This window comes from Centroberyx affinis, unplaced genomic scaffold (genome assembly GCF_046629955.1).
Source record: "Centroberyx affinis isolate AG114_WGS23_722 - 3 ecotype Tasmania unplaced genomic scaffold, CSIRO-AGI_Caff_v1 ptg000618l_1, whole genome shotgun sequence".
NCBI classification, from domain to species: Eukaryota; Metazoa; Chordata; class Actinopteri; order Beryciformes; family Berycidae; genus Centroberyx; species Centroberyx affinis.
The window spans coordinates 582,851-605,501 of NW_027279248.1; the positions used below are offsets into that span (position 1 = coordinate 582,851).

A 22,651-nucleotide genomic window follows, 5' to 3' on the forward strand; every position below is an offset into this window, starting at 1 on the left:
ATTTGTGCCAAAGATGACCTGAAGAAAGCGTAGTTGACAAAAAGACATACAACATGTGATACAGAAAATGATGCCCCAGACAGCAGGATAAAGCCTGGGAAGAAACGACTGCAGGGCGAATGTGCTTTGGAGATAAAGGCCAAAGTATTGACAATGTGTTGTTTTGTTATATTATCGATTGGCAGTCTGCCTCTGATTATCTGGAGCCTCGCTGACATTCTCCTTTGAATAAAGAAAAAGGGAATTGTTGATAAAAGCACTTACATGGAGATGCAGTTTCTACTGTAATTGGATTATATATGGATTATATACATACTGCACCTCCTCCCCCCTGGTAGTGATGTGTTGGTAATGATGTATTTCTGTCAGAGCATTAGTGCCTCATTTGACAATCCAAATTCTGCCACGCTTTGAAAGGGATTGTGTGCTGGAATCAGAAATATTTTTACTTTTACTATACTAGTATAAACCCCCTTTGAAATGTCTTGATGCATAGTTAGTATGCCATTTGTTTTGCACATTGTGTATATATTTTCTATATTTTACCTTTTATACAAATGTAGCATATCTGAGTTCTTTTGTAAATACCAAGACTGTTTGGGGTTTGCAGTATGTGTATCCCCATAATGTCATGAAGCCTTTAGTGCCTGTCAATAAAATTGACTTTTAATTGATCATTTTGTAATTTTGTTGAATACACAGACAAACTCTGCCGCAGTCACAAGCCTGGAGTTGGTCATGCAGTTCTTACAGTGAATTGATCAGATCAAATAAGTACTACAGGATATATTTACAATGACATTGATCAGAAAAAAGCTTCTCAGTGGATGATTACTTCTCATATACAAGTGCACCCTGGAAAGCAGATATAATACAGGTTTACATACAGGCAGACTATCTAAGTCCACACGACATGACTCCTTTTGCATGTGCTCCATTAAAATCAAAGCTATAGCATAGAAAGAGTTTAGTCGATAACATCACACATTGTTCCTCAACTACCCGACCAGCCTTCAGTGCATCCCGCACAGTGTGAGAATACAGGAGTGAATGTCAACAGGCCAAATCCACAATGGAGCCATATGCTGCAATACTACTTCAGCATCAGGCCAAGGAAGGACACCATCTCACTCTGAGCTTTACTGGCAGTTCAAGCTCCCACCAGCCACTTCTCTCTTAGAACCTTTTAATTGTGTGGATTGAAGTCCGACACCTGGGACACGTGTGTGAGATATCTTTGAAGTTATCCATGCAGAAAGGAATGAGGCAGCAGCCAGCCACGCACCTGCAAAACAAACAAGATACAGAGTGTAAGCAAAACACAAAACTGAAAGCAGGCGCCAGTAACAGTGACATTTGCATTTTCTATCCCATTCCAGATCCAACAAGCCTTGACTATTTTCTCATGCAAATAATTCTATTATATAAGGAGGGAGGATGGGAGGGTTTCATACCCCAATAAACTTGTCATCAAACACACCAGCCAGGTCACACTGCTGACAGAGGAAACAATCTCTGTGGTGATGAACTGGCGGCACTCTGGGCACTGGGTCTTGGACGGCCATGCTGGAAGATTTTCTTTGTCCAGAATCACTGTAGGGGCTGTGAGGGGAGGACAAGGCAGAGTCCCGTGTTGGTCAGCATTAGTGGCATACCTTCCATTTTCATTATTCATTTTTTATTCTCCTAAACCGAACTTCTCATTCTTTCTAAACAGAAATTTTAAAACATCTTAACTGCTTCATCATTCTGTTCCTCAACAATACAGAAGAAAAATACAGAATTTTTAATTTAATGTTATTTAAAATAATGAAATTCAATAAAGGCCACATCTAAGACACAACAAGTATAATAGCTACAAAAAAAATGTATGTCAGAAACATAATGATGTGTTTTCTGTAAGTGTTCAAGGGATACGTTAATATTTTTTGGTCTGTTATTTTCCTTCAGCATTAACTTATGATGAATTTGATGTTTCTACATTTGTCTCTAAAAATGAAGATAGTTAGGATAGTTAGCATTTCTTGCTGAAACCAGTGGGTTTGGGATGGAAAATGGAAAAAAACTCTAATCCTGGATGAGAAAGGTCAGTAGTTAAAGGTCAATACACTGGCTACACAGGAAAGTGTTGAGACAGAGTGATAATTTGGTCAGTGGCATCTTCCCCATTGTAAAGATAGATAGTAACTTCCATTTCTTTGGAGTGAAAGATCAAATTCTCTCTATGTGCCCAAGATTCAGCTATAAGAAAGACCAAGATTTTCAGTGGGTACAGAATATTAACGCTTACAGAAAACTAGATTTCTTAAAAAAAAAAATTCATTTGTCAATTTCCAATATAACTGCAAGGTGTGCAAGTAACACCAAGCAGCACTGTAATGTGTTGAAGACAGCGTTTCAAGTGATGGCAAACATATCATCTTCAACAGTTGAAATGAGCAGATTTGTAACTCAGTAAATGAATAAACTCATATGACAGTGACTCACCTGGGACAGAGGGCGGAGCCTCGATGAAGAAAACCGAAGGCTCACAAACAGGAGTTTTGGCAGGTACCTTCTGACTGGGGGTGATGATACTTACTGGAGGAGAAAAGAAGAGAGAAACGTGGTCAGAATGAGGCTGAAGCACCACAGACACTTCATTTCCAGCAGGGAATTTGGCCGCACCTTTCTTGTGGCTCTGGGCGTTGACGATCTTCTCCTGGCATCTCTGGAGCACCGCCTGCTTGTCAGACAGCTGGTTCAGTTCGTCATCGATGCTGTCGATCTCATGCTGGTCTGAGGCTCCTTCCACTGGAGAGGGACATTAGGTCTCAAAAACTCAAACACTATGCAAGGATTTCTTGGTCTTAAACAGGCTTCTTCTGCAACATTGTCTTTAACACATGAAGTGTTTCCAGCCATGGTTTAAATAGATTATTACTTTAATGTTAATTGCTCAACATTTAAAAGATAAAGATGATTGTGTTGTCTAAAATACTTGTTGCATTGTAGGTAAATGTTGTCATATAGCTGCTAATGTCATAAATATTTCATGATGGGTAATACTTCCATGCCAGCATTGCTCATGACAGACCAGGTGTCTTTTTCTTTCCTTTTTTCCAAATAGCAAATATCATTATATTGTACTGAAACTGCTCACATGCTCAAAGTTCAGACCTTACCTTGGCCTCCACATACAGCATGGCTCTTGAACTCCTGAAGTATGCTCAACATTTTTTTCCGTTCCTGCAGTTGGTCCCTTTTGAGGGAGATGTTGTTCATCTCTGTAGAGATCCTCTCCAGCTCGCTGACCTCAGAGTAACTTGTCATGGTGGATGCTGGGAAGAGGAAGGGTTTGAAAAAGTACTGATAATATGTAGCAAGATCACGTGAGTTTTAAATATTGGTTTGAACCTGTGTGATGTTGATGCTTCTTTGGTCTCCCAAAGGTGGTGAAAATATGACTGATAAAGTTGTGAAAAGCTTATGCACGTTTCATTTATCTAGATCCAAGATTTTTTGTGCAAATTAACTGAAACAGATTCACCAGGTCATGTGGTTGGAATACAAAATGTCATTTTTTTTTTTTTCTATCTATAACCAGCGATACTCACAGCTTCAGCAGGTGTGGTGGATATTGTGAAATGATGAGTGATGAGGACAGCAAAAGGAGATGTACAGGGTGTTGCTGTAATACTAATTTGCATGACCACATTGTTCTACATGGTAATTTCCTCTCACAGACCAGTTTTTTTTAAATATTCATACCAGGAGAGAATAATATAATTTATGAGACTTTAAAAATATTTTTTAGCATTACCACAAAGACTAACCACATTTACAGGTTTACAGATACTGAATGGCCATTGTTAGTTTGTTTTTTAAACAAAATCTTGAGGGGATCATACTGTGTCATGGTGGTATTCTTATTAGTTTAGGTATTACACAATTGTTTATAGGCTATTTTCCTAATTTCTTTACATATCCATACCAACCTTGACACCCAGGATGAGCTGAAAAGAGTTGGAGGATGTAACTAAGTCAGCTATCATTTGATTGTTCCCTTAGACCTTTTTCAAACATTGTAAAGACTACATATACTCTCGCAAATATAATGCATTTGGTGTAACAAATTGCTGAATTGGGCTACTTTTGTCAAATCTTAGAAAATCCTCACACATGCACTTACAGGTACTGTGTACATGTTTGTTTTGTTCAATGTGGGATAAGAATCAGCAGCATGGTTCAGGACTCAAAAAGCATGGCAGGCCAAAAGGATTTAATAAGACTACTGATGGTGTTACATGTAATCTTATTTTTGTCATTTTCTCTGAGCTAGTGATCTATTACCTCTAGTTTCTCTGTAAATTAAATCCATACTTTAAAATTCCTGCATGGTGCTTCAAGTTGTCTGGTCTGAAACATGCCTTGCATATTAAAAGTTCAGTCAAAAACCGCTTATTTTCCAAACAAATATAATGAGAACATAGGAGATTTGGAAAAAACCTCAATCTACCTTAATTTCCCCAAGATTAATAAAGTGATATCTTATCTTAATCCATCTATTTCTATTTCATCAAAAAATGTTGAGACACAAAAAGTACCAAATGAAAAACTAATCTAATACAAATCTAAAGTTGAATGCTGATAACCATGAACTGAAGTCACAACCTATCTAATTTCATAAGGATCCTTTCAAACTGTAATTCTTTTTTAAATTACCACTATGAGAAAATGAAATGTGTTTTACCTCGCTTCTTCAGCTGCTCCCAGCTCCAGCCGTTATCCTGTACAGGAATATTCAGACCAGAAAACAATGACATTTTATTTTCCCTCCTACCAGGAACAAAAAATATTCAAATCTTCATTTTACATTTACACCGGCTGTACCTGGAAAATGTTTCCGAGTGTTGTTGTTGGCATGCGAGCTCAAGCGAAACACACCCACACAAAATCAAATAAATTTTATTAAAATTTACAGACAACTATACAAATCACTGGATACTGTAAGTAAAAAAGGAGCTTAAAATCCACTATTCCACTTTATTTTATTTACATGTAGCCTCTCTGAGAAATGAATGAGCATGCTTAAATCTCCTCTATCATTGGCTTTTTATTGGTCAGAGGAGACTTCTGAATACCTTTATATTTTTCTCAAGTCGGGATACTCAAGTATTACATTTTTGAGTTGGTGCATCTGCATTATGAGAAACCCAAAAGTATATACCTGGGATTTATCAATATTAACAGGGACACTGAAAAATGTAAACATCTTATCTCTGTTTTTTGGTTGACTTTCAGTTTGCAAACTCAGTTTCCTAAGTAATATTTGGAGTTTATCATGTATACAGAGATATTATAAAGTCGGATATGAAGGTGTGAGTATGAACCCCATACAGCACCTTAATTAAGACAAGTGCTATTATCATGAAAACTTTGTGTGTATCACTGTAGGTCTGGGAGACAGGGAGCAAAGATGTTTTCTGTGCCGTTTCACTTTTTCCTGAGTCTCTTCATGAATGTCACTTCATCTCTGTTCCTGATCCCATAGCTGAAGATGGAAAGGAATAAACAAAGAGATTTGTGATTTTCAGAGTCAAACTATGCCAATGCAATAAATAGCAGCGATGTTTTATACTCTTACTCTTTCAGTCTCATTTTGTCGTCATCAAGCTTTTCCCCTTGGAATATTAAATGATAGGTTCTCCACACATATCTCCTGTAAAAAAAAAAATAAAGGCAGCAATTAATAATGTAAATAATGCTCTTTTTGGTCTTTTTTTAATCCTCTTACATTTTGTGTGTGTGTGTGTGTGTGTGTGTGTGTGTGTGTGTGTGTGTGTGTTTACCAGCTAACATATTTCACCCCGCCTTCACGCTGCTGTTTCAGCTCCACGAACCTGCAGATGGCCTTCTTCAGATCAAGCACAGTAGCATTCTGCACCACCACTATGGCTTAGGGAGGAAGATTTTACACAGTATTGTTAACATGCTCAAATACACAAGAGACTGTGTCACAGTTTGTCATTCAGCTACTGTGTTGTCCTGAATGGCACAACATGAGACAGCAAAACAGCCCGAACCCTTACGCATGACTTCGCCGTCCGCCTTCAACACCCTCACGGTCATCGCCTGGCCGTACTCCAAGGCAATCTGAGAGTTTACCTCCTCCAGAGTCACCTGGACAGAGAGATTTACTATTCAGTTATGATGAAGTTTTTGCATTGTTGATGGCAGGAACATTTAGAGGTCTAAATGTAGAACACAAAGTCAAGTCAGAACAAATCAAGAGTCCAGTATCGATTTAATATAAAAAATAAAAATAAATATCTTGGACTTTTCAATGCAATAGCATTATAATAGTATAAAAGCTTGGTAAGAGCATCATGAGTTTAATTGGTATAATCAGTTTCAGCTTCAGTAAATTCAATCATACAAATTCACCATACAAATTCAGAAAACAGAATTTAAATTGAGACGTCTGGTGGAACAAATCTCATGATCATTTTGTCAAGACTTTAGAAACAAGTCATCAAAGTCCCAATTTACCAAAACCCTAGTCAAGTCTCAAGTATTCTCTTCATTCATCGAGTCTCAAGCAATTCAAATTGTGACTTGAGTCCAAAACATGTGACTTGAGTCCCCACCTCTGGTATACATCATAGCAAGTCATATCAAACTGATGCAAATTATGTGAAGATAAAGCATAAGTGAATGCTTTTCTGAAAATGTAATTACTTTTTGTTAATTTTAGTTGCTATTTTCACTATGATGGTCTTCACACCTTTTTATTTACCACTGCATCACTGAGTGTGAAGAGAAAAATGTTCTTTGACAAATGGTACCCCAGATAGCTGAAGACCTCCAAATGTTCCTGCCAGTTATTCTGACGTATACTATGAAATAGGGCAAACCCTAATTCTGCAAATACAAAAGGTGTGTAAAATGAGTGTACCACTACATCCCTCTATTTAAGAATAAGTCACATAATAAACCAGCCTGAATAGGAAGGTCGCAGAGTAAAGGGTCCTGCACAAGGCGAGCAAGTCCCTCCTCGAAAATGTCCAGTATCTCCGAGTGGGGCAGAGCCTCTTCATCCTCCTCCTCCTCCTCCTCCTCCTCCTCTACATCTGGTGCTGCAGCCTCCATCAGGTTCGTCTTTTCCAGCTCTTCACTGACATTTTCCTCCTTTACAGGCTGAGTTTCACCCAGAGGCTGCTGAGTCTGCTCCTCCATCCTGCAGCACTACAACTTATTAAACAAGAAATACTGTTTTTTTCAGTCCGGTAATTCGGTTAAACTAACGGTAGTTGGCAAAAGCTACTGGACAGGAAGACGGCTACTACGGGTTTTTAATATGCGACTCAAATTACACAACAAACCGTAGATGTATTAAACTCACAAACATTGTAATGACTGAGTACCATAGAAATTACATACCGGAGGGAAACCGCAACTCAGTATAATAGTTCCCGGCAGTGAAAATAAATTCAGTCACAGTTTCTCTGCCCTATCGTTGATAAGTAAATATAACCTGCAAAATGTAATATTAAGTAGAATTAATGTTATTTTACGTTATGTTGTATTTTTGGAGGCTGTGGTCGTTGAACTACTATAAGACCCATTTCCTCTCGTTTTATTTTGTTTCCCACCGAGCAGAAAAAAAGAGCAGCACCTGCCTTCAGCTCCTCTTCCGCTGCTCCACATGCGTTTTAAACTAAACTATAAACACACCAAACTATACTCAGAGAAAACCGAGTGGAGTAAACCAGCTGTGTAAGCTATTGTGCTTACATTGACTCTGGTTTTTTTGTTTGTATAGGTAACGGTAACATGCTTCTTTTCTGTCCAACATGCGGGAATGTTTTGATTGTCGAGGAAGGACAGAAGTGCCTGAGGTTCGCCTGCAACACCTGTCCCTACGTACATAACATTACAAGAAAGGTAAGTCCGGCTACGGTGACATGTCACGGCACAAATTAATACCTTTTTATGGAATATTTTTCGAGTTTTGTAACATGTTGATCGACCAGTGTAGCCAGCAAGCTCCAACTAGCATACAGCTGCTGCAGCAAGCAAAGCACATCCTAGATTCAGATATTTTGTAGTGCTGTACATCCAGATATCAATTTAAAATCTTATTTTACTGCCAGTGTCCATGCTTTGTATTGGAAGTGCATCTGCTTCTAGTTTCACAGCTGGTCTCTGCAGCTTGACACATTTCTTCCCCCATTACAGGTAAACAACAGGAAGTATCCCAAGCTAAAAGAGGTGGATGATGTTCTTGGTGGAGCTGCGGCTTGGGAGAATGTGGATTCTACTCCTGGTAAGTGGGAGACCTCTAGGCCTCTAAAACACACCTCTAGCCAGCCCACATGAGTTATGTTCACGGGCCAACTGGGGGAAGAGTCTTCAGCTCTTCACAGCTGAATGTGGTGGACCAAAAGCAGGATTTTGTCTTGTCAACTCTGCAAAAGATCCACTTTGTACTACCAATGCCTCACAGCCTTCTCAAGGCAGTAAAACCCTGGCAGCGCTGCTACATGGGCCAGGTCTTTTGTCTTTTAATGGATACTTGTAGTGTGATTGTTTAATCTCCTGTGACACACTGTGTCTTGTCTGCACGACATGTGAGGCCCTGTCACATTTTGTATTGCACAGCGTGTCAGTCATGTATTGTGTGAACTGTCTTGTGAAGTGTCAGCACCAATTGACAAAATCAAATTCCTTGAGCGCCTGTTATACTTGGCAAATAAAAGCTATTCTGATTTTACACTGAAGCTTTGACAAAAGCCAGATGTGTAAAGCAACATTTTTACTAGAGTGAATAGAGATTGAATCCACACATTTTCATTTTATCTTTTTGTTCTGATGGTTTTGTTCCTTGTGTATGTTGCATTCATTTGAATCTTAAATTAGGTGAGGTTTTAAAGCCTGTATTGGATTGGCCCAACTGCACAATTTGATATAACTTTTAACAGCATTATTTTGTTTACACAATAGACCAAGTGTTGCAAGTCCTCTAATCCTCGTTATTCCAGGGTGACTCATCATATTTGTATTTGTGTTTGCAGAACCTTGTCCCAAGTGTGAGCACCCTCGGGCGTACTTCATGCAGCTTCAGACGAGATCAGCAGATGAACCAATGACGACGTTCTACAAATGCTGCAATGCCCAGTGTGGACATCGATGGAGAGACTGACACCTTTGCACATTACACATTTTAGGCATACTTAGTGCTGATCTACCATAGATTTCTCCATAACTTCCTCTTTCCTCTCATTTTTGAGCCTATATTTTTTGCTATCAGTCTCTGGTAGTTCTTGAATTTATTTAAGTGGTTTGCGCATTGTGCACTTATCTCAGGCTTAACTGAAGATCCCTTTTTTCTCCTTTTGCCTTTGGCTGTTTACATGAGTTATATCATTCAATTTACAGTTCATTTTCAAAATAACATTAAAAAGAATCCATTTCAATGGAAAGTCTGAATCATGTTCTGATTTTTATTGATAAAATAGTACCTGTATGCAACAGTCAAACAAATTTTGATTTACATAGTTATACATATCACAGACATTTAGAGAGCAATGCAGACCAGCGTTATCCACAACAATGGCATACAGTACTTTGTATTAAAAGTTCAATGCAATCCTTCAACTCAAAATGTACTGTTTTTCTTGCACAACTAGCCTCAAGTCACATTTCTGTAAAAAGATTCAAAAGCGCACCGAGTCGGGGAACCAGCCAGTGAGAAGTATTCAGTAACATATGGTTCATGCAGAGATACTCTGCATCTGATGGGCAGTGGGGTGTGGCTGATGGGCATGCTGTGGCTCAACAGACTGGTTGTCATGTTGTTGGTATTCGTTAATATCATTGATGGAATCACAATGTACTTATGTGAGATGTCTCAATGAAGCTTATCCTTAGCAAAGTGTTAATATTACTAGGTTGTTTTTTTTTTGTTATTACAGTATTAGTCAAGACAGATGTACCTGTATTTGCTTTAGGTGTTATCTAACATGCATCCGAGCAATGCAAGTAATCTTAAAGGGATAATGTATTAGTTGGATTACAGGCCTACATAGTGCTGCGTTATGATGGTGCCACTGATACAGGTGATTTGTTTGCCAACATACTCTTCCATTTTAAACTACGGACCTGTTCTCTCTGGCACCAGAGAGTCATCAGCCAACTCCATCATCAGTGAAAGGTTAATGTAGTTTGAATTGGTGCAGACGGACACACAGGACTGTCCGCAGACTGGACATTTGGCCAGAGAGATGACACAAGATTACTGTGATGTCCTGCAGAGCGTCTCCATCGATAATATTGAAACCCTGCAGCAGAGCAGATTTACTGCCAGCACTGCTTTCATTCCACTCCATTCTGAACAAATACATGTAAAGTGGGTTTCGCTCCTGGCTGATGAATCAATTGGCAAAACAACACACTCTGTAAAACCCAAAATTATATACTATTTTTACTACTAAAGTGACCTGGTAAACCGTTGGATTTTTCTTAACTGAGAACTCTCACAGACAAAAGTGATTATGTTGTGGCAATGTTGTTTTCATAAATGCATCAAAGTTTACATTGGGAAATCTGAAGTTCAACTCAAAGTGCAAATATTTGCCTTATTATCAAAACTAACTACATTATGATGAACAAAGGGCATTGATGTGTAACATCTTGACCTGAATTCACTGAACATTTTGACTAGTGACTATAGCCCAGAAAATTCATTAACATAGCGAGTAACATGTCAATCTTGGCCGTTCCCAAGCAAGCAAATAAATTAGTTTATCGAGACAAAAATAAAAGTTTAGTAAATTTACTCACATTCAAAGAGGGTCATATTATTCAGGATATAGGAAAAACTAGGTGAATTAGAACATAAATAATGATCAGACATGGACGAAAATGTTTATAGTTCTCAATATTAACATGTTAAAATAATAGATAAAATATTTAAAATAAATAGAAAAACAAAAACACTGACCCAGCAAAAATTGACTTCAATATATTTGCTTCTCAGCAAGATTCACAGATGATTTCAACTAAAATAAAGTGACAATTTTCACAGCTTTCCCTAAGTGAGGCTATCTGTCTATCCTTAGATTTTTTTTTATATATATATATTTTTTTTTCAACCCTAAATGCATACTATCCAATGCCTTTTCCTCCACCAATTGCTTTTTCATTCATACCAGATGTATCTGTGTGTCTGCCACTTATCCATCTCTGTGGATGTTTTGGTGCCCTTGATCTCCTGTAGTCCAGTGTGAGATTTGTACATTTGAACTACATGTTTATACATAAATGCAGAATGCTGAAAGATATATACAGTAAATACTCGGTGAACTAATGATAAAACCGCACCTACTAAAGAGGGCTACACAACACTGAGCAAAAATGGGGAAAAAAGCCTGTCACTACCAGCAGGAGGAGCTGTGAATTTATGTGTGTGCATATACATGTCTCTCTGGAGCAGAGCTGTCGGTGGTTAGCATATACGCTTGTATGTGTAGATGTAGCCCTTACAGTAAGGGCAGGTGTGTGTCACATCCTTGAGGTCATCGATCAGACAGGGAATCAAGCAGCAGCCAAGATCGCACCTGGAAATGAGGAACAAACAGACGACAAATGAATGTTACAAATTCAAAAACCTGTGAATGAATGTGACGCTCACAATAATCATTAGAACATATTTCATTATCAATATACGATACCTGCTAACATGCATGTTAAATAATCAAATTGATGTTCATCGCATTGAATTGCGTAGTTATATAAGTAAGATCGAACTCTATAATTTTCAAAAAAGATTTCCTAATTTGTTTCAGAACTCATTTGGTGAGAAATGTACTTGCTTTTCTCACCATTTTAGAAGACAGAATTTTGTATCACGATAAGTCAATATCAATATTTCATCGCGATATGATTCTATTGAAACTTCTATTTATATTGAACTATTTACCAGCCCTACTTAAGAAATGTTTTTAATCAGAAATTTAAAGATCAAAACATAGAAACGAAAGAAAGAAAGAAAAGCGTCCTCTGTGTTGCCAAATCATCCTTGTGAGGCCTAGTCAAGTCCTATTTGCATCGTCATAATTCTTTCTTTCTTGATTGTAGCGGTGTCATTAAGGATAATATATTCCTAACCTTCCGTTATCCTTTAAAGTTCATTCAATGTTAATGTTAACGTCCATTCACTTCCATGTAAAACTGAACAGAAATGAACGGGTATTAATTACTTCCTGCAAAGTCCTAAAACATGACTGGCCATCAAATATCCTTTCCATATTACTGCCAACTTATCCCTTGATTCAGATTAATCAAATGTAAGTTGTGTATACTACATTCTGTATTGGTGACTTAGAGGAGGATGTTATGTTGCCCTGAGACACAGAACATCTCAAAATAAATTAATCGAAAGTGTATAATACGGGACCTTTAAAACTTGAAGGACAGGCAGAAACCCATCCTTGGAAATTTGACTCTCCATCTCTGTACAACACGCTCCCCACTGATGTTGCCACCCAAGCCTCTCTGACAGCCAGAGAAACCCTGTATGTTGTTACAGAGCCACTGTCACTGATGGCTGAAGGCTTTAAGCTGCTGTTTCTTTTGTTTTGACCGTACGTGCATCATATGTACACATGTACATAATCCACAATATACACTTTCACATGCATACCTATAAGAAGGCATGTACAAGTGTATATAAATATATACTCTTACATGTATGGACATTACCATACCGATAAACTTAGGGTGTCTATAAAGGAGGAGATGGGAGTGAAGTAAACAGGATAACTTTACACCCGACCCTGGAATCCACTACAAACAAATGTAAGTGTCTAAAGGCCATCTGCTATCAGCCCCACCCACCACCTCATCCTCATCCACAAACACACAATACACATTAATTACATATACACGAATCAATCAATATCAATTATTTCAGGATGCACTGATGCAGCATGTTCTGCTCGTCACTCGCTCACCCCACAAAGAAGCAGAAGAGGCAGAAGAGCGTGTTCATGAGGCCGACATCGTGGGAGATGCGGGTGATGATTGCCTGCTGGCAGTGCGGACACACAGTCTGCACCGGTGTGGACTGGAACATCTCCCCCTGCAGTACGGTTACGGTGGTGGCTGCTCCCGGGGGAGCCAAGACGGTAGCTGTGTGGCCTCCCATATGGGCGAAGTGACTGGGACCGGGGCCCATCTGTCCTGGCATGGGGTGAGGAAAGTGACCGGGTGGCGGTGGGTAGAAGCTGCCTGCAGACAAACAAACAACTTACTTGAGGTTAGGGCTACAACTAACGATTATTTTAATTGTCGATTAATCTGTCGATAATTTTCTCGATTAATCGATTAGTTGTTTGGTCTATAAAATGTCAGAAAATGGTGAAAAATGTCGATCAGTGTTTCCCAAAGCCCAAGATGACGTCCTCAAATGTCTTGTTTTGTCCACAACCCAAAGATATTCAATTTACTGTCATAGAGGAGTAAAGAAACCAGAAAATATTCACATTTACACATTTTGACTTATTTTTCTTAAAAAAATTACTCAAACTGATTAATCGATTATCAAAATAGTTGGCGATTAATTTAATAGTTGACAACTAATCGATTCATCGATTAATCGTTGCAGCTCTACTTGAGGTGCTATATTAATATACAAATCTACGGACAGGTGTGGTTAATTGTACTGAGCTGGTCAATCTTACAAAAAAAGCTATTATTCATGAGATATCTAGGCTTTCCCACAGGGTGGGGGTTATGCCCAGTAGGAATAAACTTAATAAATATAATAAATATCATTTTTGTTTGATATGAAAGGGAAATAAACTCATTAGTTTGTATTGGGTTTGACCAGCCAAACTCATAACAGCTTGCTTGTAATTTAATGAAAACTACCAGTCAATGCAGAGAAAAAGGCAGTGCATCAACACTTTAGACAGGGTACGCTGCTATAACGTTAACATTAGCTAAAGCTGTTTTTGCTTGTCTCACACACCATGTGATGCTCCCACATTATTACTCTTACGCTTGCAATGCCACTTTTCACCAGCAGACGCCACCATTGGACACTGTGTTTAACAATGTTTTGGTTTCCATGTAAATAAAACACGTCAATAATGGAATTTAGGAATTTTCTTTTATATTTTTAGGATTTTATTGCTAGAGCAGCCCACCTTCACTATAAAGTGCCATGTGAAATGTTGGATATCAATTGTGTACAAAAGGCATTTTCAGAAAGGCTCCGGTACCTGGTGGTGGTGGCGGCATTGGCATTGGCATGGGCATGGGCCCTTCTCCAGGGACATGAGGGGGCAGGAAGCCCGGCTGTGAGGCCTCGTAGGGTGGAGGACCATAGTCTGGAGGCAGGGGCTGTCCCTGTGGAGGACCTGTTCTTATAGGAGCTGCTTCTGAAGGAGAGCACACATAAAAAAAAAAAAAAACCATGTCAATGGATCCAAGTCCACAGAGGTTTGAGTCTCACAGTAAACAAATTGATATCTTTGATGTCATGAATTGCAATAGTGTAGCTTATATGCAACTATAGTAGTATGCAAGTGTAGCTTTAACGCATGCATGCACACACACAGGCAACGCCTGTGAATCAATGTGTGTGCTTATTTGCATAACACATACAAGGGGTATTCTCTAGGTTGCATTTCTGCATTTTAAGTTGTTGGTATACATGGGTGATGTGCTTTAGATGCTTTTAAGCTGCTCTATGGCAACAACAAGTGTTACATCAGTGTCACCAGAACCATTCAGTACGACCTTGTATGGATGCATCAGCCACTAGTGCTGTAACATTGTCTTACAATTCCCAAAGATTTATTGGCTACTTTGAAAGTTTAGACGTCAAAATAAAGATAATGTGAAACCAAAGTCCAACTACTTTTAGTTTTTTTGGTTAGTGAATCAGAGAAGTGCACTTGTTAACAGACACTATTTTCTACATGCTATTTTCAAGTCTCCAAGGTGTCGCTTCCCAAGTCTTACCACAAATTATTCAAATGAGGTGTTCAGAGGCATGTGCCAGGGCTTGATGATATTGACTCTTTGGATCCATTACCAATTTTGATAGTTATGAAACAAAATTGCTGATTTCCAATATATATCCAAATAACTATATATAAAAAATATATATTTTTTTTTTTTTGTTTTTAGAAGTGTCCTTCGAAATATGGTTCTCAAAGAGTAAGAGACACAAATAGAATCCAAAAACAAATCTTTATCTTGCAGCGCTGGTAGACCTTAAATGAAAACAATAGGTCTGGAGATGAAATGAGGAGATCACATTGCTATGAAAAATTATGTATTGAGATATTCTGCAAAAAACTTGCCTACATTGCATTTTCTGGTGACCTTTTTAATCCATTCAACATCAACAGTTGGATTTAAGTCAACAGTAATATCTATGAATGGCCAATATAAGCTAAAAAAAACAAAAAAACACCAATACATCTGAGGCTCAAGAACTTTTCCAACAAAGCTACTAACACATAACCTTGTATGTTATTCATCACAACAGTGGTTCTAAATGAGCTTTTAAATTAACATGTGTAGTTAGAGATGCTTAGAAAAACTTTTATTACCAGGTTGTCCATTCTTCTCCTCGATGAGAGGGGCGCTGGGGCCTCCAGGGTAAGGAGGAGGAGGGTCACTGGACATACTGGCCGGATTTCTGGACAGGGATAAGGGGTTGGAGATGGAGCTCCACTCACAACTCTCCTTGGACTCGACTGCTCTGAGAGGAAAGCACATACAGTGAAAGTCTCGTGGCTCATTACCCTCAGACACAGCTGCTTCTCCCAAGTCACAAAATGTTCCAACAACATTCAAATCATGAGGTACTTTGTGTCAGTGCTGATAGCAGTTTGTACAGGGGCCAAGTTTCAGGATGACTGGCTAAAATGCAGTGGAGTTTTAACCAAATTTATGATGGGCCACGCTCTTTCTCGAGTTCATTGATTAATAGTGTCAATGTTGTTTATTTGTTGGCCTAGTTTACAGAGTATTGTGCGGCATTATTTAAAGAGTAAACTATTGTTTGTACTTTTGTCATCTGATCTTGTTTGTAAGCTAACAAAAACTACCAGTAATTAAATGCAGAGGAAAAAGGCAGTGCAAAGTCCTGGTATGCGACTGCAGGAAGGGAATAATTTATGCGGTGTCCACCTTACTTACTAGCATAGCTATCTAACCTACATTTTAGAGGGGGTATGCTGATATTTCTCTGTTAACATTAGCTAAAGTTGTAACAATATAACAATGTTGCCTTGCTCACACATTGTGATGCTCCTACAATATGCTACTCACTGCTTACAATGCTGCTTTTGGTCAGATGACCCAGGTGTTATTTAGCTTCCCAACAGAGTTCTGTGCTAATACAACAGAAACCACGCCCCGCTGTCTGTGATTGGACAAAGGCATGTTCATTGCTCATTGGCCAATTGGACTACATTCAAGTCTAGTTCCACTGAGATAGTGAACGGTTACTCGAGAAGAAGAAAAAAACAAATAGGCTAGTATGAACATGCCTTGAATTTGTTTACACCCTCTCAGTAAATTAGAAACGTTTTTGGAACAATGATAGACTCAAATGTTAAAAAGGTGTAGTAGGTGTAATAAAGTTAGTTTAGTTAGGGAACATGTTATCTTACTGTTACTCAACAACAAACAGCAGTGGCAAAAAGAATCAATTTGGCAATTAAGAGGATGATTCAACAGTTCGACGATGATTCAACAGTTCGACGATTTCATCTACAGGAAAAAAGTTTCTCAATTTTGTGGGCGGCCTGGTTTCTGCTTCTTACCCCAAGCTCTGTTGGGAAGCTACATTGTGTTGGTCTCAATGAAAATTCAACTAGGCCTAATACATTTTGGAAGTTTGGGATTTTCCAGTCAAGGCAGTATTCTTTTGTTATGGTGGCCTGCCATGACTGTATAGCACTGCAGGAAACCCTGGTTTACAAGAAACCATGAACCAAGTATTTCCGGCTTTCACTTGACACAGACCTCAAACACTGCCATTGCCTGAGAACAATGCTAAATTGCGTAAACAAGGTCTCAAGAGATGTTTGGGGCTAAAAATCAAAGTTTTTTTTCTCCAAAGGAAACAGATTGTGTCTCTTTCAGTTTCTGACTCAAGACAAAGCAAAAGCACAAAGACAGGCCTGGAGTCATAACTTATAATGCGAGAGGAGCTGGAAGAAAAAAGTTGAGCCATTTACCTGACAGTCTGGCTGACATACAAAGTCGAAAAGACCAGCAAACAACAAATCACTGCTGTGTTTGCATGTTTTAAATAATTAAGTGATGGAGCAAACATTAAATCAACCTTACCTCACTTTATTAACTGACTAGCTGCAAGACTCTTTCTCCGTCTCTCTTCTCTCTCGCAGCACTCTATGCAAACTACAGCCCCATTTCATTAGTCGTTTTGACCTGCACTTGTTGACTTCCTCTTAGCATTTCCCCTCAGGGGAATCCTCGCTGCCATCTTAAGTACCATTCCATTACTCTGATAAGTCAAGTGAACCTTCTGAGATCGACCCTTCAATGGGCCGAAGGAGCGAGTTAACAGTGATGTAGACTTCAGGAGTGCATTTTTCCCAGAATTCATTGTGATTGTTCGTCATTTTCTGTGCACGACAATGGCTGAACAAGTGATATATAAAAGTCAACAAACAATATTTAGAAGACTTATTTATGAAATTAACTCACTTCAAAATGTTAAACTGGCAATATGTTAAACCTCAGGGCAAAGTGTGGTGCTGTCCCTACAGTCCAGCCCAATAATATGAGAACAGGATTGTGGGAGCTGTGGGAAGATTTGCAGCTAAGGTGTGATGTTTCATAGTTGAAGAGAAATTTTCACAATAGTAGAATTTAACTTCCTTTGATTAATTAGCTTCTGCACAAAAGGCACTTTTCACATCCTGTTTCTCAATGCGAAACCGGTGCATTAAAACTTCCTGTTGCCAGCTCTGTCCTTCACTAAATTGTTCCACAACCTGCCCTAAATTACAGTTACATTATGTATCTAGTGCTAGTAACCATTACAATTTTGTTGTTTTTGTTGGATTGGTTTGTCAGTAAGTCGCAAAAAGAAACTTGCCACAGGAAGTTATAATGCACCGGTTTAGCTGTTACCATGACGATGTGAAAAGGGCCTAGAGGACAAACATGCTTTGTAGAAAATGATTTTCTCAAATGCTGTACACCATGATGAAGTTTGACAGCACACAGGTATAAAGGTGTGGAGTGTCATCCCCGGCTTTAGAACTAACCAACCTGAATCCTCTTCCTGCCACTTATGGCAGTGACTGACCATGAACTAAGACATCCAGAAAGGTCACACAACATTTCATTTTCATTTTTAGTTTTGGAATAATTAGCATTAACCTCTTATTAGCAATCACTAACAATGTTATTGATCATCAATATGGAGGCAGTCAATTTCCCTAAAAATAAAATGTAAGCCATTCAATTTAGTGCTATAAGGTTTAGTAAGAGTAAAAATAGAAATTGCTTGTTAAGACTTGGATTTGATTTTAAGAGATTTGTTGGCTGTCCACTGCCCAGAGACTCACACTACCATTGCTATACGACATCCACAACACTTGATACTGTGTGTGAAACTAAAACTTCTCAAGTATAATAGTAAAATAGGTGTTCAAATACAGTATGTGGTCCACACTGGACACCAGCTTGTACTGGCACCAGTAATATTGAATAAAACATAAATTCCTATGTGTCCATCCATGTATAACAACTAAAAACCTTGCAGGTTTGTACCATGAGCTCACTTCTGCACCTGGGACTGCTCAAATCATCAAATCAATCAACATGTTGCTCTCTTTGCTGTGGTACTGTGATCGTGGTTGGTACTGTGATGAATAGTACCCAGACATAATATTTGGATCTTGCAACAACACAACACTAGCATCAAAACATTTAGGGATATCCTGAAAGCTTCTGTAAAGGCAAATGTAAAAACAGGTTTTAAGTTAAACTGACCCCTGACAAATAATATTTGCAAAAATGTGTGCATGCCAGTGGTGTACACAACACACACACACACACACACACACAAAGAACATTAACCAAAAGTGTAACAATCTGTAATACAGTAAAAGTTTACAAATCAGTTAATCTGGCTAGATCTGCATAATAATCCTTAGTAGCCTAAATGGTCAACATCAAAACAGACAAGGCCATAATTCATGGGCAAAGCCTACAATAATTTTTCAGGGTTAAATTCTTAAATGACTGCATATCTGAGAGTGACTACCTATACTATGAGTGTAAGGCCTGACACTTTTGGCTAAATCCAATGGAATCTACAACAAAAAAAAAAAAAAAAAAAACAGTGTTAAAACTGAGGCTACTTTCAATTATTAGCCAGAAAGAGAGCAGGGATATCACAGTTGGAAGTTAAAAGGGTTCTAACAATCTGGTGGATTTCATTCTGGGAATTTCTATTAATATTAATAGACGTATGAATAAATAATGGCACTTTGATCAGTCTTGTATAGCCCGATCCCGCCCAGTCTCCTACTTTACTTTCCCTTTCTCATTCCAGTCCGAACAAGTGCCCTTCTGTCCCAGCCCTCTAATCGTGCTCATAAAGATAAAGTTGACCACACGGTGACAGACTGGATACAATACAAAAACAACAACAAGGTCGCAAACCAGTGCGATCAGCGACACTAACATCGGTAGCTGCTAGCAAGTCACTTAACCTTATCAATGTTCCTGACTGGGAGACATCACTCTTAACTGAATGCTAACGTTAGTTAGCTAGCTAATGTTTTTATCTTTAACCAGATAATTCAGCCCAACACTACTTTCACAACTATCCGTGAATAACTTACGTAATGATGGCTAGCGTTAGCCTGCATAGACGTTAAACTGGGGCGCTCCACTAATAGAGGCGTTTAACGTTGACTAACGTTAATCAGTAGCTAGCGGTTAGCTAACGTTTGACACCATTAGCCAGCTCACCGAGGATTTTACTAGCTCTCGTAACGTGCCGAGGACCGACCGACAGCGAGTGTCGTTGGATTGTAGCTAGCAAGATAGATAACTTGGCTAGCAAGGCTGTATTTGTTTAATGCTTAGCGAAAGTCTGTTAATGTTTGCTAGCTAACGTTAGCTAGCTAGCGTCGCTACTCTCTAGGCACAAAAGCAACAGACTGACGTTAATGCCCGTCACTCGCACATTATTTGGCTAAACCTGTACAGCTATATGCCATATAGTTTTAGAGCGTGCGCATAATAATGTATCTATCGCTGTATTTAACGTTAAATTACCTGGTTTTGTTGGAAAGGTAGCCAACCCGTGGTCGGACTGAAAGTTGGTTGACGTTAGCAGCTTCCTAACAAGAGTCAGTCAACATCCGCTGAAAGGGGATTTTCACCTGACGTAATACCGATTACTTCTGTGGGAGCTTCACCAGCCTATTTTTATTTTTTATTGAAAGAAGAATGTATATCTGTACATTTAAACACCAAATCATATACAGAATTGATAAAATAACAATTTCATCCTACTGGATTTTGAATTTGTTCATAAAAAGCAATAGAAGGAAGTTTGGCTTTCGATAAGAAATTGTGCATAAATTGATATAAAACGTATTATTTAATAATTATTATTAAAATATTATTTAAATAATTACAAAACAAAACGAACAAACAAAACAACATGACAAATCGTTGTGAAACCTTATACTTCTCAACTTTTGTCCAGTAGCACTTGTGCAGTAGGCTATCCTGTCTTCAGAGACAGCCTATTTCTCCATACCACCATTGTCAGCTCATCAGCCAATTCAGAAATCAACTTTGGTATGTTTTAGATTATAAAATGTTTTTCAATATATTTTATTTGTTTTCCTTTAGCCGAATTTGGGAGTAGACCCTATGGGATGACACGTAATGCGTGGCAGTGGTGGAGGGAGCACACAAATTCTGCACTTAAGTTTTATATAGAAGAACTGAATTAAACTGAATTGAATTTAATCCAGTCTTTAATGTGCCTTGGGCCAGAAGCCACCATTATAGCTTCAGTGTGCCAGAGAGATATAGGACCAATACACTAATATGCCAGTAAGATCAACCACACCCACACCCTGCACCTGTTGACCTTTGACCTTACATCATCAGTCATTGTATGTAAATCCTATATCTCTCTTGTGCCTTAGTAGGCTATAGGCTCTAGGTGACTGAAAGCTATTTCCCTTTTCCATGAAAAATGACATTAGTTGGTGTTTTGTTAATGGTGTTCACTCTGGAGGCTATAAACCAGGCAGCCAAGACTCATGTCATACAGATGTCTCAGTTTCCCCACAGGATCATTAAAGGGTTCATCTTATCTTATCTTTGAACTTACCTGGAGCTGCTCTGTTGACAGCAAATGGGAGAGTGACTTTCTTGATTCATAGAATATTTTTCTCTTAACCTTTTCATCCAAATGAGCTTTATTTTACAGTAACTTTGCCAGAAAATGTTTGTGGGGTAAATGTTATGAAATATGTTACACTTCTCTTGTCTTATTTGGGATACAGAATCTATAAGGTACAAGCCATGCTTTTCTCCCGTGTACATTTTCAATTATTTATATAACCACTGCCTATATATAGAGAGAGAGAGAGAACCAAGAGAGAACGTATTATATTATATTAGGGTTTTACAGTAGATTCTAATACAGTGTTTATGACAGTTACATCAGTGTGTGGATCTCTGGAGTACAAAGACAAAATTGGAAAGATAGAGGAGAAAAAAGACAAGAAAAAGACATGGGAAAGGGCATTGGTCCAATCGATTGTAAAGAGACAAAATATTGAGCCTTTTTAGCTTTTTATGTTTTTAACATTTTCTAAATTATGACAATATTTCTTACAGTTTATCACAAAGCCTTTAAAGTTGGATTTCCTTTCATTCCATTTCATTTTGTGAATATGGTATTTTCCAAACATACATCAGTCACATAAATGTGATTATATATCTAAAACATCATCTTGCATCTTGTATAGAATTACCTCACTAGTAGACAAATAACTACAAACATTAAACTTTCCATTCAGCCATGTGGTAATAGCATATCAAAAAGAAAGTGACCAGGTACAATCAATAAATAAACGAGTAATAAAAAATATAATCTAATTCTTGGTTTTTGTATTGCAAAGTATCACCTGAAATGGCACCAGTGACAATAAAATATTCCTTGTCTGATTAGTGCACAGATCGTTATCTGTCAATACTTGGTGGTCATCATTCAGGAGCTGGCCAACTAAAAGAATACCACAGTCAAACCATTCTTAAAAAAAAAACAGAATTGTTGTTATAAGCCACATATTTGTCATTCCAAATATAAAAACTATGAGGAGAGAAGTTATGGTTACTGTATTAGACACCAAGTTAAAAGAAGCTGCCTGTGGAAGTTAGATAGTTTGACATCAAAATTACATCTCAAGAGGAAATCAGTTCCATCAACTTTGTCAAAATTGTATCTTGGGAAGATATACATCATACTATCCTTTCTTGTAATAAAACTGAGTAACCTATGAACTCTGTTTGTCTGTGTAGCCCCCAAGGAGGTTAGCCCCCCATGCTTCCTGGCGGGCGGTCCGCTGAC

General features: G+C 38.3%; 4 protein-coding genes across 9 annotated transcripts; 1 reads left to right on the forward strand and 3 right to left on the reverse strand.

The window, feature by feature from the left end:
- Window positions 1-1,156: 1,156 nt before the first annotated feature.
- LOC139643492 (cell death-inducing p53-target protein 1-like) lies at window positions 1,157-4,809 on the reverse strand. 2 transcript variants are annotated; one of them, XM_071518641.1, is made up of 6 exons: window positions 4,733-4,809; window positions 3,165-3,320; window positions 2,668-2,793; window positions 2,488-2,580; window positions 1,455-1,602; window positions 1,157-1,285 (listed from the first exon to the last, which is right to left on the reverse strand). In XM_071518641.1, exons 1-6 carry the CDS (start codon window positions 4,803-4,805, stop codon window positions 1,177-1,179), a joined length of 705 nt encoding a protein of 234 aa, XP_071374742.1. In that variant the 5' UTR covers window positions 4,806-4,809; the 3' UTR covers window positions 1,157-1,176. The 2 variants fall into 2 exon arrangements, with proteins under 2 accessions (XP_071374742.1, XP_071374743.1); XM_071518642.1 differs by lacking the exon at window positions 4,733-4,809 and adding an exon at window positions 3,597-3,616.
- A 156-nt stretch (window positions 4,810-4,965) lies between these two features.
- Window positions 4,966-7,377, reverse strand: snrnp25 (small nuclear ribonucleoprotein 25). Of its 3 annotated transcripts, none has more exons than XM_071518676.1 (5): window positions 6,982-7,377; window positions 6,072-6,162; window positions 5,883-5,937; window positions 5,627-5,701; window positions 4,966-5,533 (listed from the first exon to the last, which is right to left on the reverse strand). In XM_071518676.1, exons 1-5 carry the CDS (start codon window positions 7,216-7,218, stop codon window positions 5,476-5,478), a joined length of 516 nt encoding a protein of 171 aa, XP_071374777.1. In that variant the 5' UTR covers window positions 7,219-7,377; the 3' UTR covers window positions 4,966-5,475. The 3 variants fall into 3 exon arrangements, with proteins under 3 accessions (XP_071374777.1, XP_071374776.1, XP_071374778.1); XM_071518675.1 differs by having other exon boundaries at window positions 5,832-5,937; XM_071518677.1 differs by lacking the exon at window positions 4,966-5,533 and having other exon boundaries at window positions 5,840-5,937.
- Window positions 7,378-7,647: 270 nt separating this feature from the next.
- Window positions 7,648-9,631, forward strand: polr3k (polymerase (RNA) III (DNA directed) polypeptide K). The gene is made up of 3 exons (XM_071518646.1): window positions 7,648-7,926; window positions 8,221-8,308; window positions 9,057-9,631. Exons 1-3 carry the CDS (start codon window positions 7,816-7,818, stop codon window positions 9,182-9,184), a joined length of 327 nt encoding a protein of 108 aa, XP_071374747.1. The 5' UTR covers window positions 7,648-7,815; the 3' UTR covers window positions 9,185-9,631.
- Window positions 9,466-20,415, reverse strand: cdip1 (cell death-inducing p53 target 1). 3 transcript variants are annotated; one of them, XM_071518645.1, is made up of 5 exons: window positions 20,332-20,415; window positions 15,609-15,760; window positions 14,268-14,423; window positions 12,996-13,272; window positions 9,466-11,600 (listed from the first exon to the last, which is right to left on the reverse strand). In XM_071518645.1, exons 2-5 carry the CDS (start codon window positions 15,682-15,684, stop codon window positions 11,489-11,491), a joined length of 621 nt encoding a protein of 206 aa, XP_071374746.1. In that variant the 5' UTR covers window positions 15,685-15,760; window positions 20,332-20,415; the 3' UTR covers window positions 9,466-11,488. The 3 variants fall into 3 exon arrangements, with proteins under 3 accessions (XP_071374746.1, XP_071374744.1, XP_071374745.1); XM_071518643.1 differs by having other exon boundaries at window positions 14,268-14,426; XM_071518644.1 differs by lacking the exon at window positions 20,332-20,415 and adding an exon at window positions 17,359-17,500 and having other exon boundaries at window positions 14,268-14,426.
- Between the last annotated feature and the right edge of the window lie 2,236 nt (window positions 20,416-22,651).

What these genes read in the sequence shown, in the direction of transcription:
- LOC139643492 (XM_071518641.1), bottom strand. Translation starts at nt 4,805, where the DNA reads ATGTCATTGTTTTCTGGTCTGAATATTCCTGTACAGGATAACGGCTGG. An exon ending in GGAGCAGCTGAAGAAGCGAG is followed by an intron (nt 3,321 to 4,732) that starts GTAAAACACATT and finishes TCCTCTTCCCAG; the next exon opens with CATCCACCATGACAAGTTAC. An exon ending in TTGATGACAAGTTTATTGGG is followed by an intron (nt 1,286 to 1,454) that starts GTATGAAACCCT and finishes TTTGTTTTGCAG; the next exon opens with GTGCGTGGCTGGCTGCTGCC.
- snrnp25 (XM_071518675.1), bottom strand. Translation starts at nt 7,218, where the DNA reads ATGGAGGAGCAGACTCAGCAGCCTCTGGGTGAAACTCAGCCTGTAAAG. An exon ending in GGCGGACGGCGAAGTCATGC is followed by an intron (nt 5,938 to 6,071) that starts GTAAGGGTTCGG and finishes TTCCTCCCTAAG; the next exon opens with CCATAGTGGTGGTGCAGAAT. An exon ending in GGGGTGAAATATGTTAGCTG is followed by an intron (nt 5,702 to 5,831) that starts GTAAACACACAC and finishes TTTTTTTTACAG; the next exon opens with GAGATATGTGTGGAGAACCT.
- polr3k (XM_071518646.1), top strand. Translation starts at nt 7,816, where the DNA reads ATGCTTCTTTTCTGTCCAACATGCGGGAATGTTTTGATTGTCGAGGAA. An exon ending in TACATAACATTACAAGAAAG is followed by an intron (nt 7,927 to 8,220) that starts GTAAGTCCGGCT and finishes CCCCCATTACAG; the next exon opens with GTAAACAACAGGAAGTATCC. An exon ending in GAATGTGGATTCTACTCCTG is followed by an intron (nt 8,309 to 9,056) that starts GTAAGTGGGAGA and finishes TTGTGTTTGCAG; the next exon opens with AACCTTGTCCCAAGTGTGAG.
- cdip1 (XM_071518643.1), bottom strand. Translation starts at nt 15,684, where the DNA reads ATGTCCAGTGACCCTCCTCCTCCTTACCCTGGAGGCCCCAGCGCCCCT. An exon ending in GGAGAAGAATGGACAACCTG is followed by an intron (nt 14,427 to 15,608) that starts GTAATAAAAGTT and finishes GCTCTCCTTCAG; the next exon opens with AAGCAGCTCCTATAAGAACA. An exon ending in CTCTTCTGCTTCTTTGTGGG is followed by an intron (nt 11,601 to 12,995) that starts GTGAGCGAGTGA and finishes CCTCATTTCCAG; the next exon opens with GTGCGATCTTGGCTGCTGCT.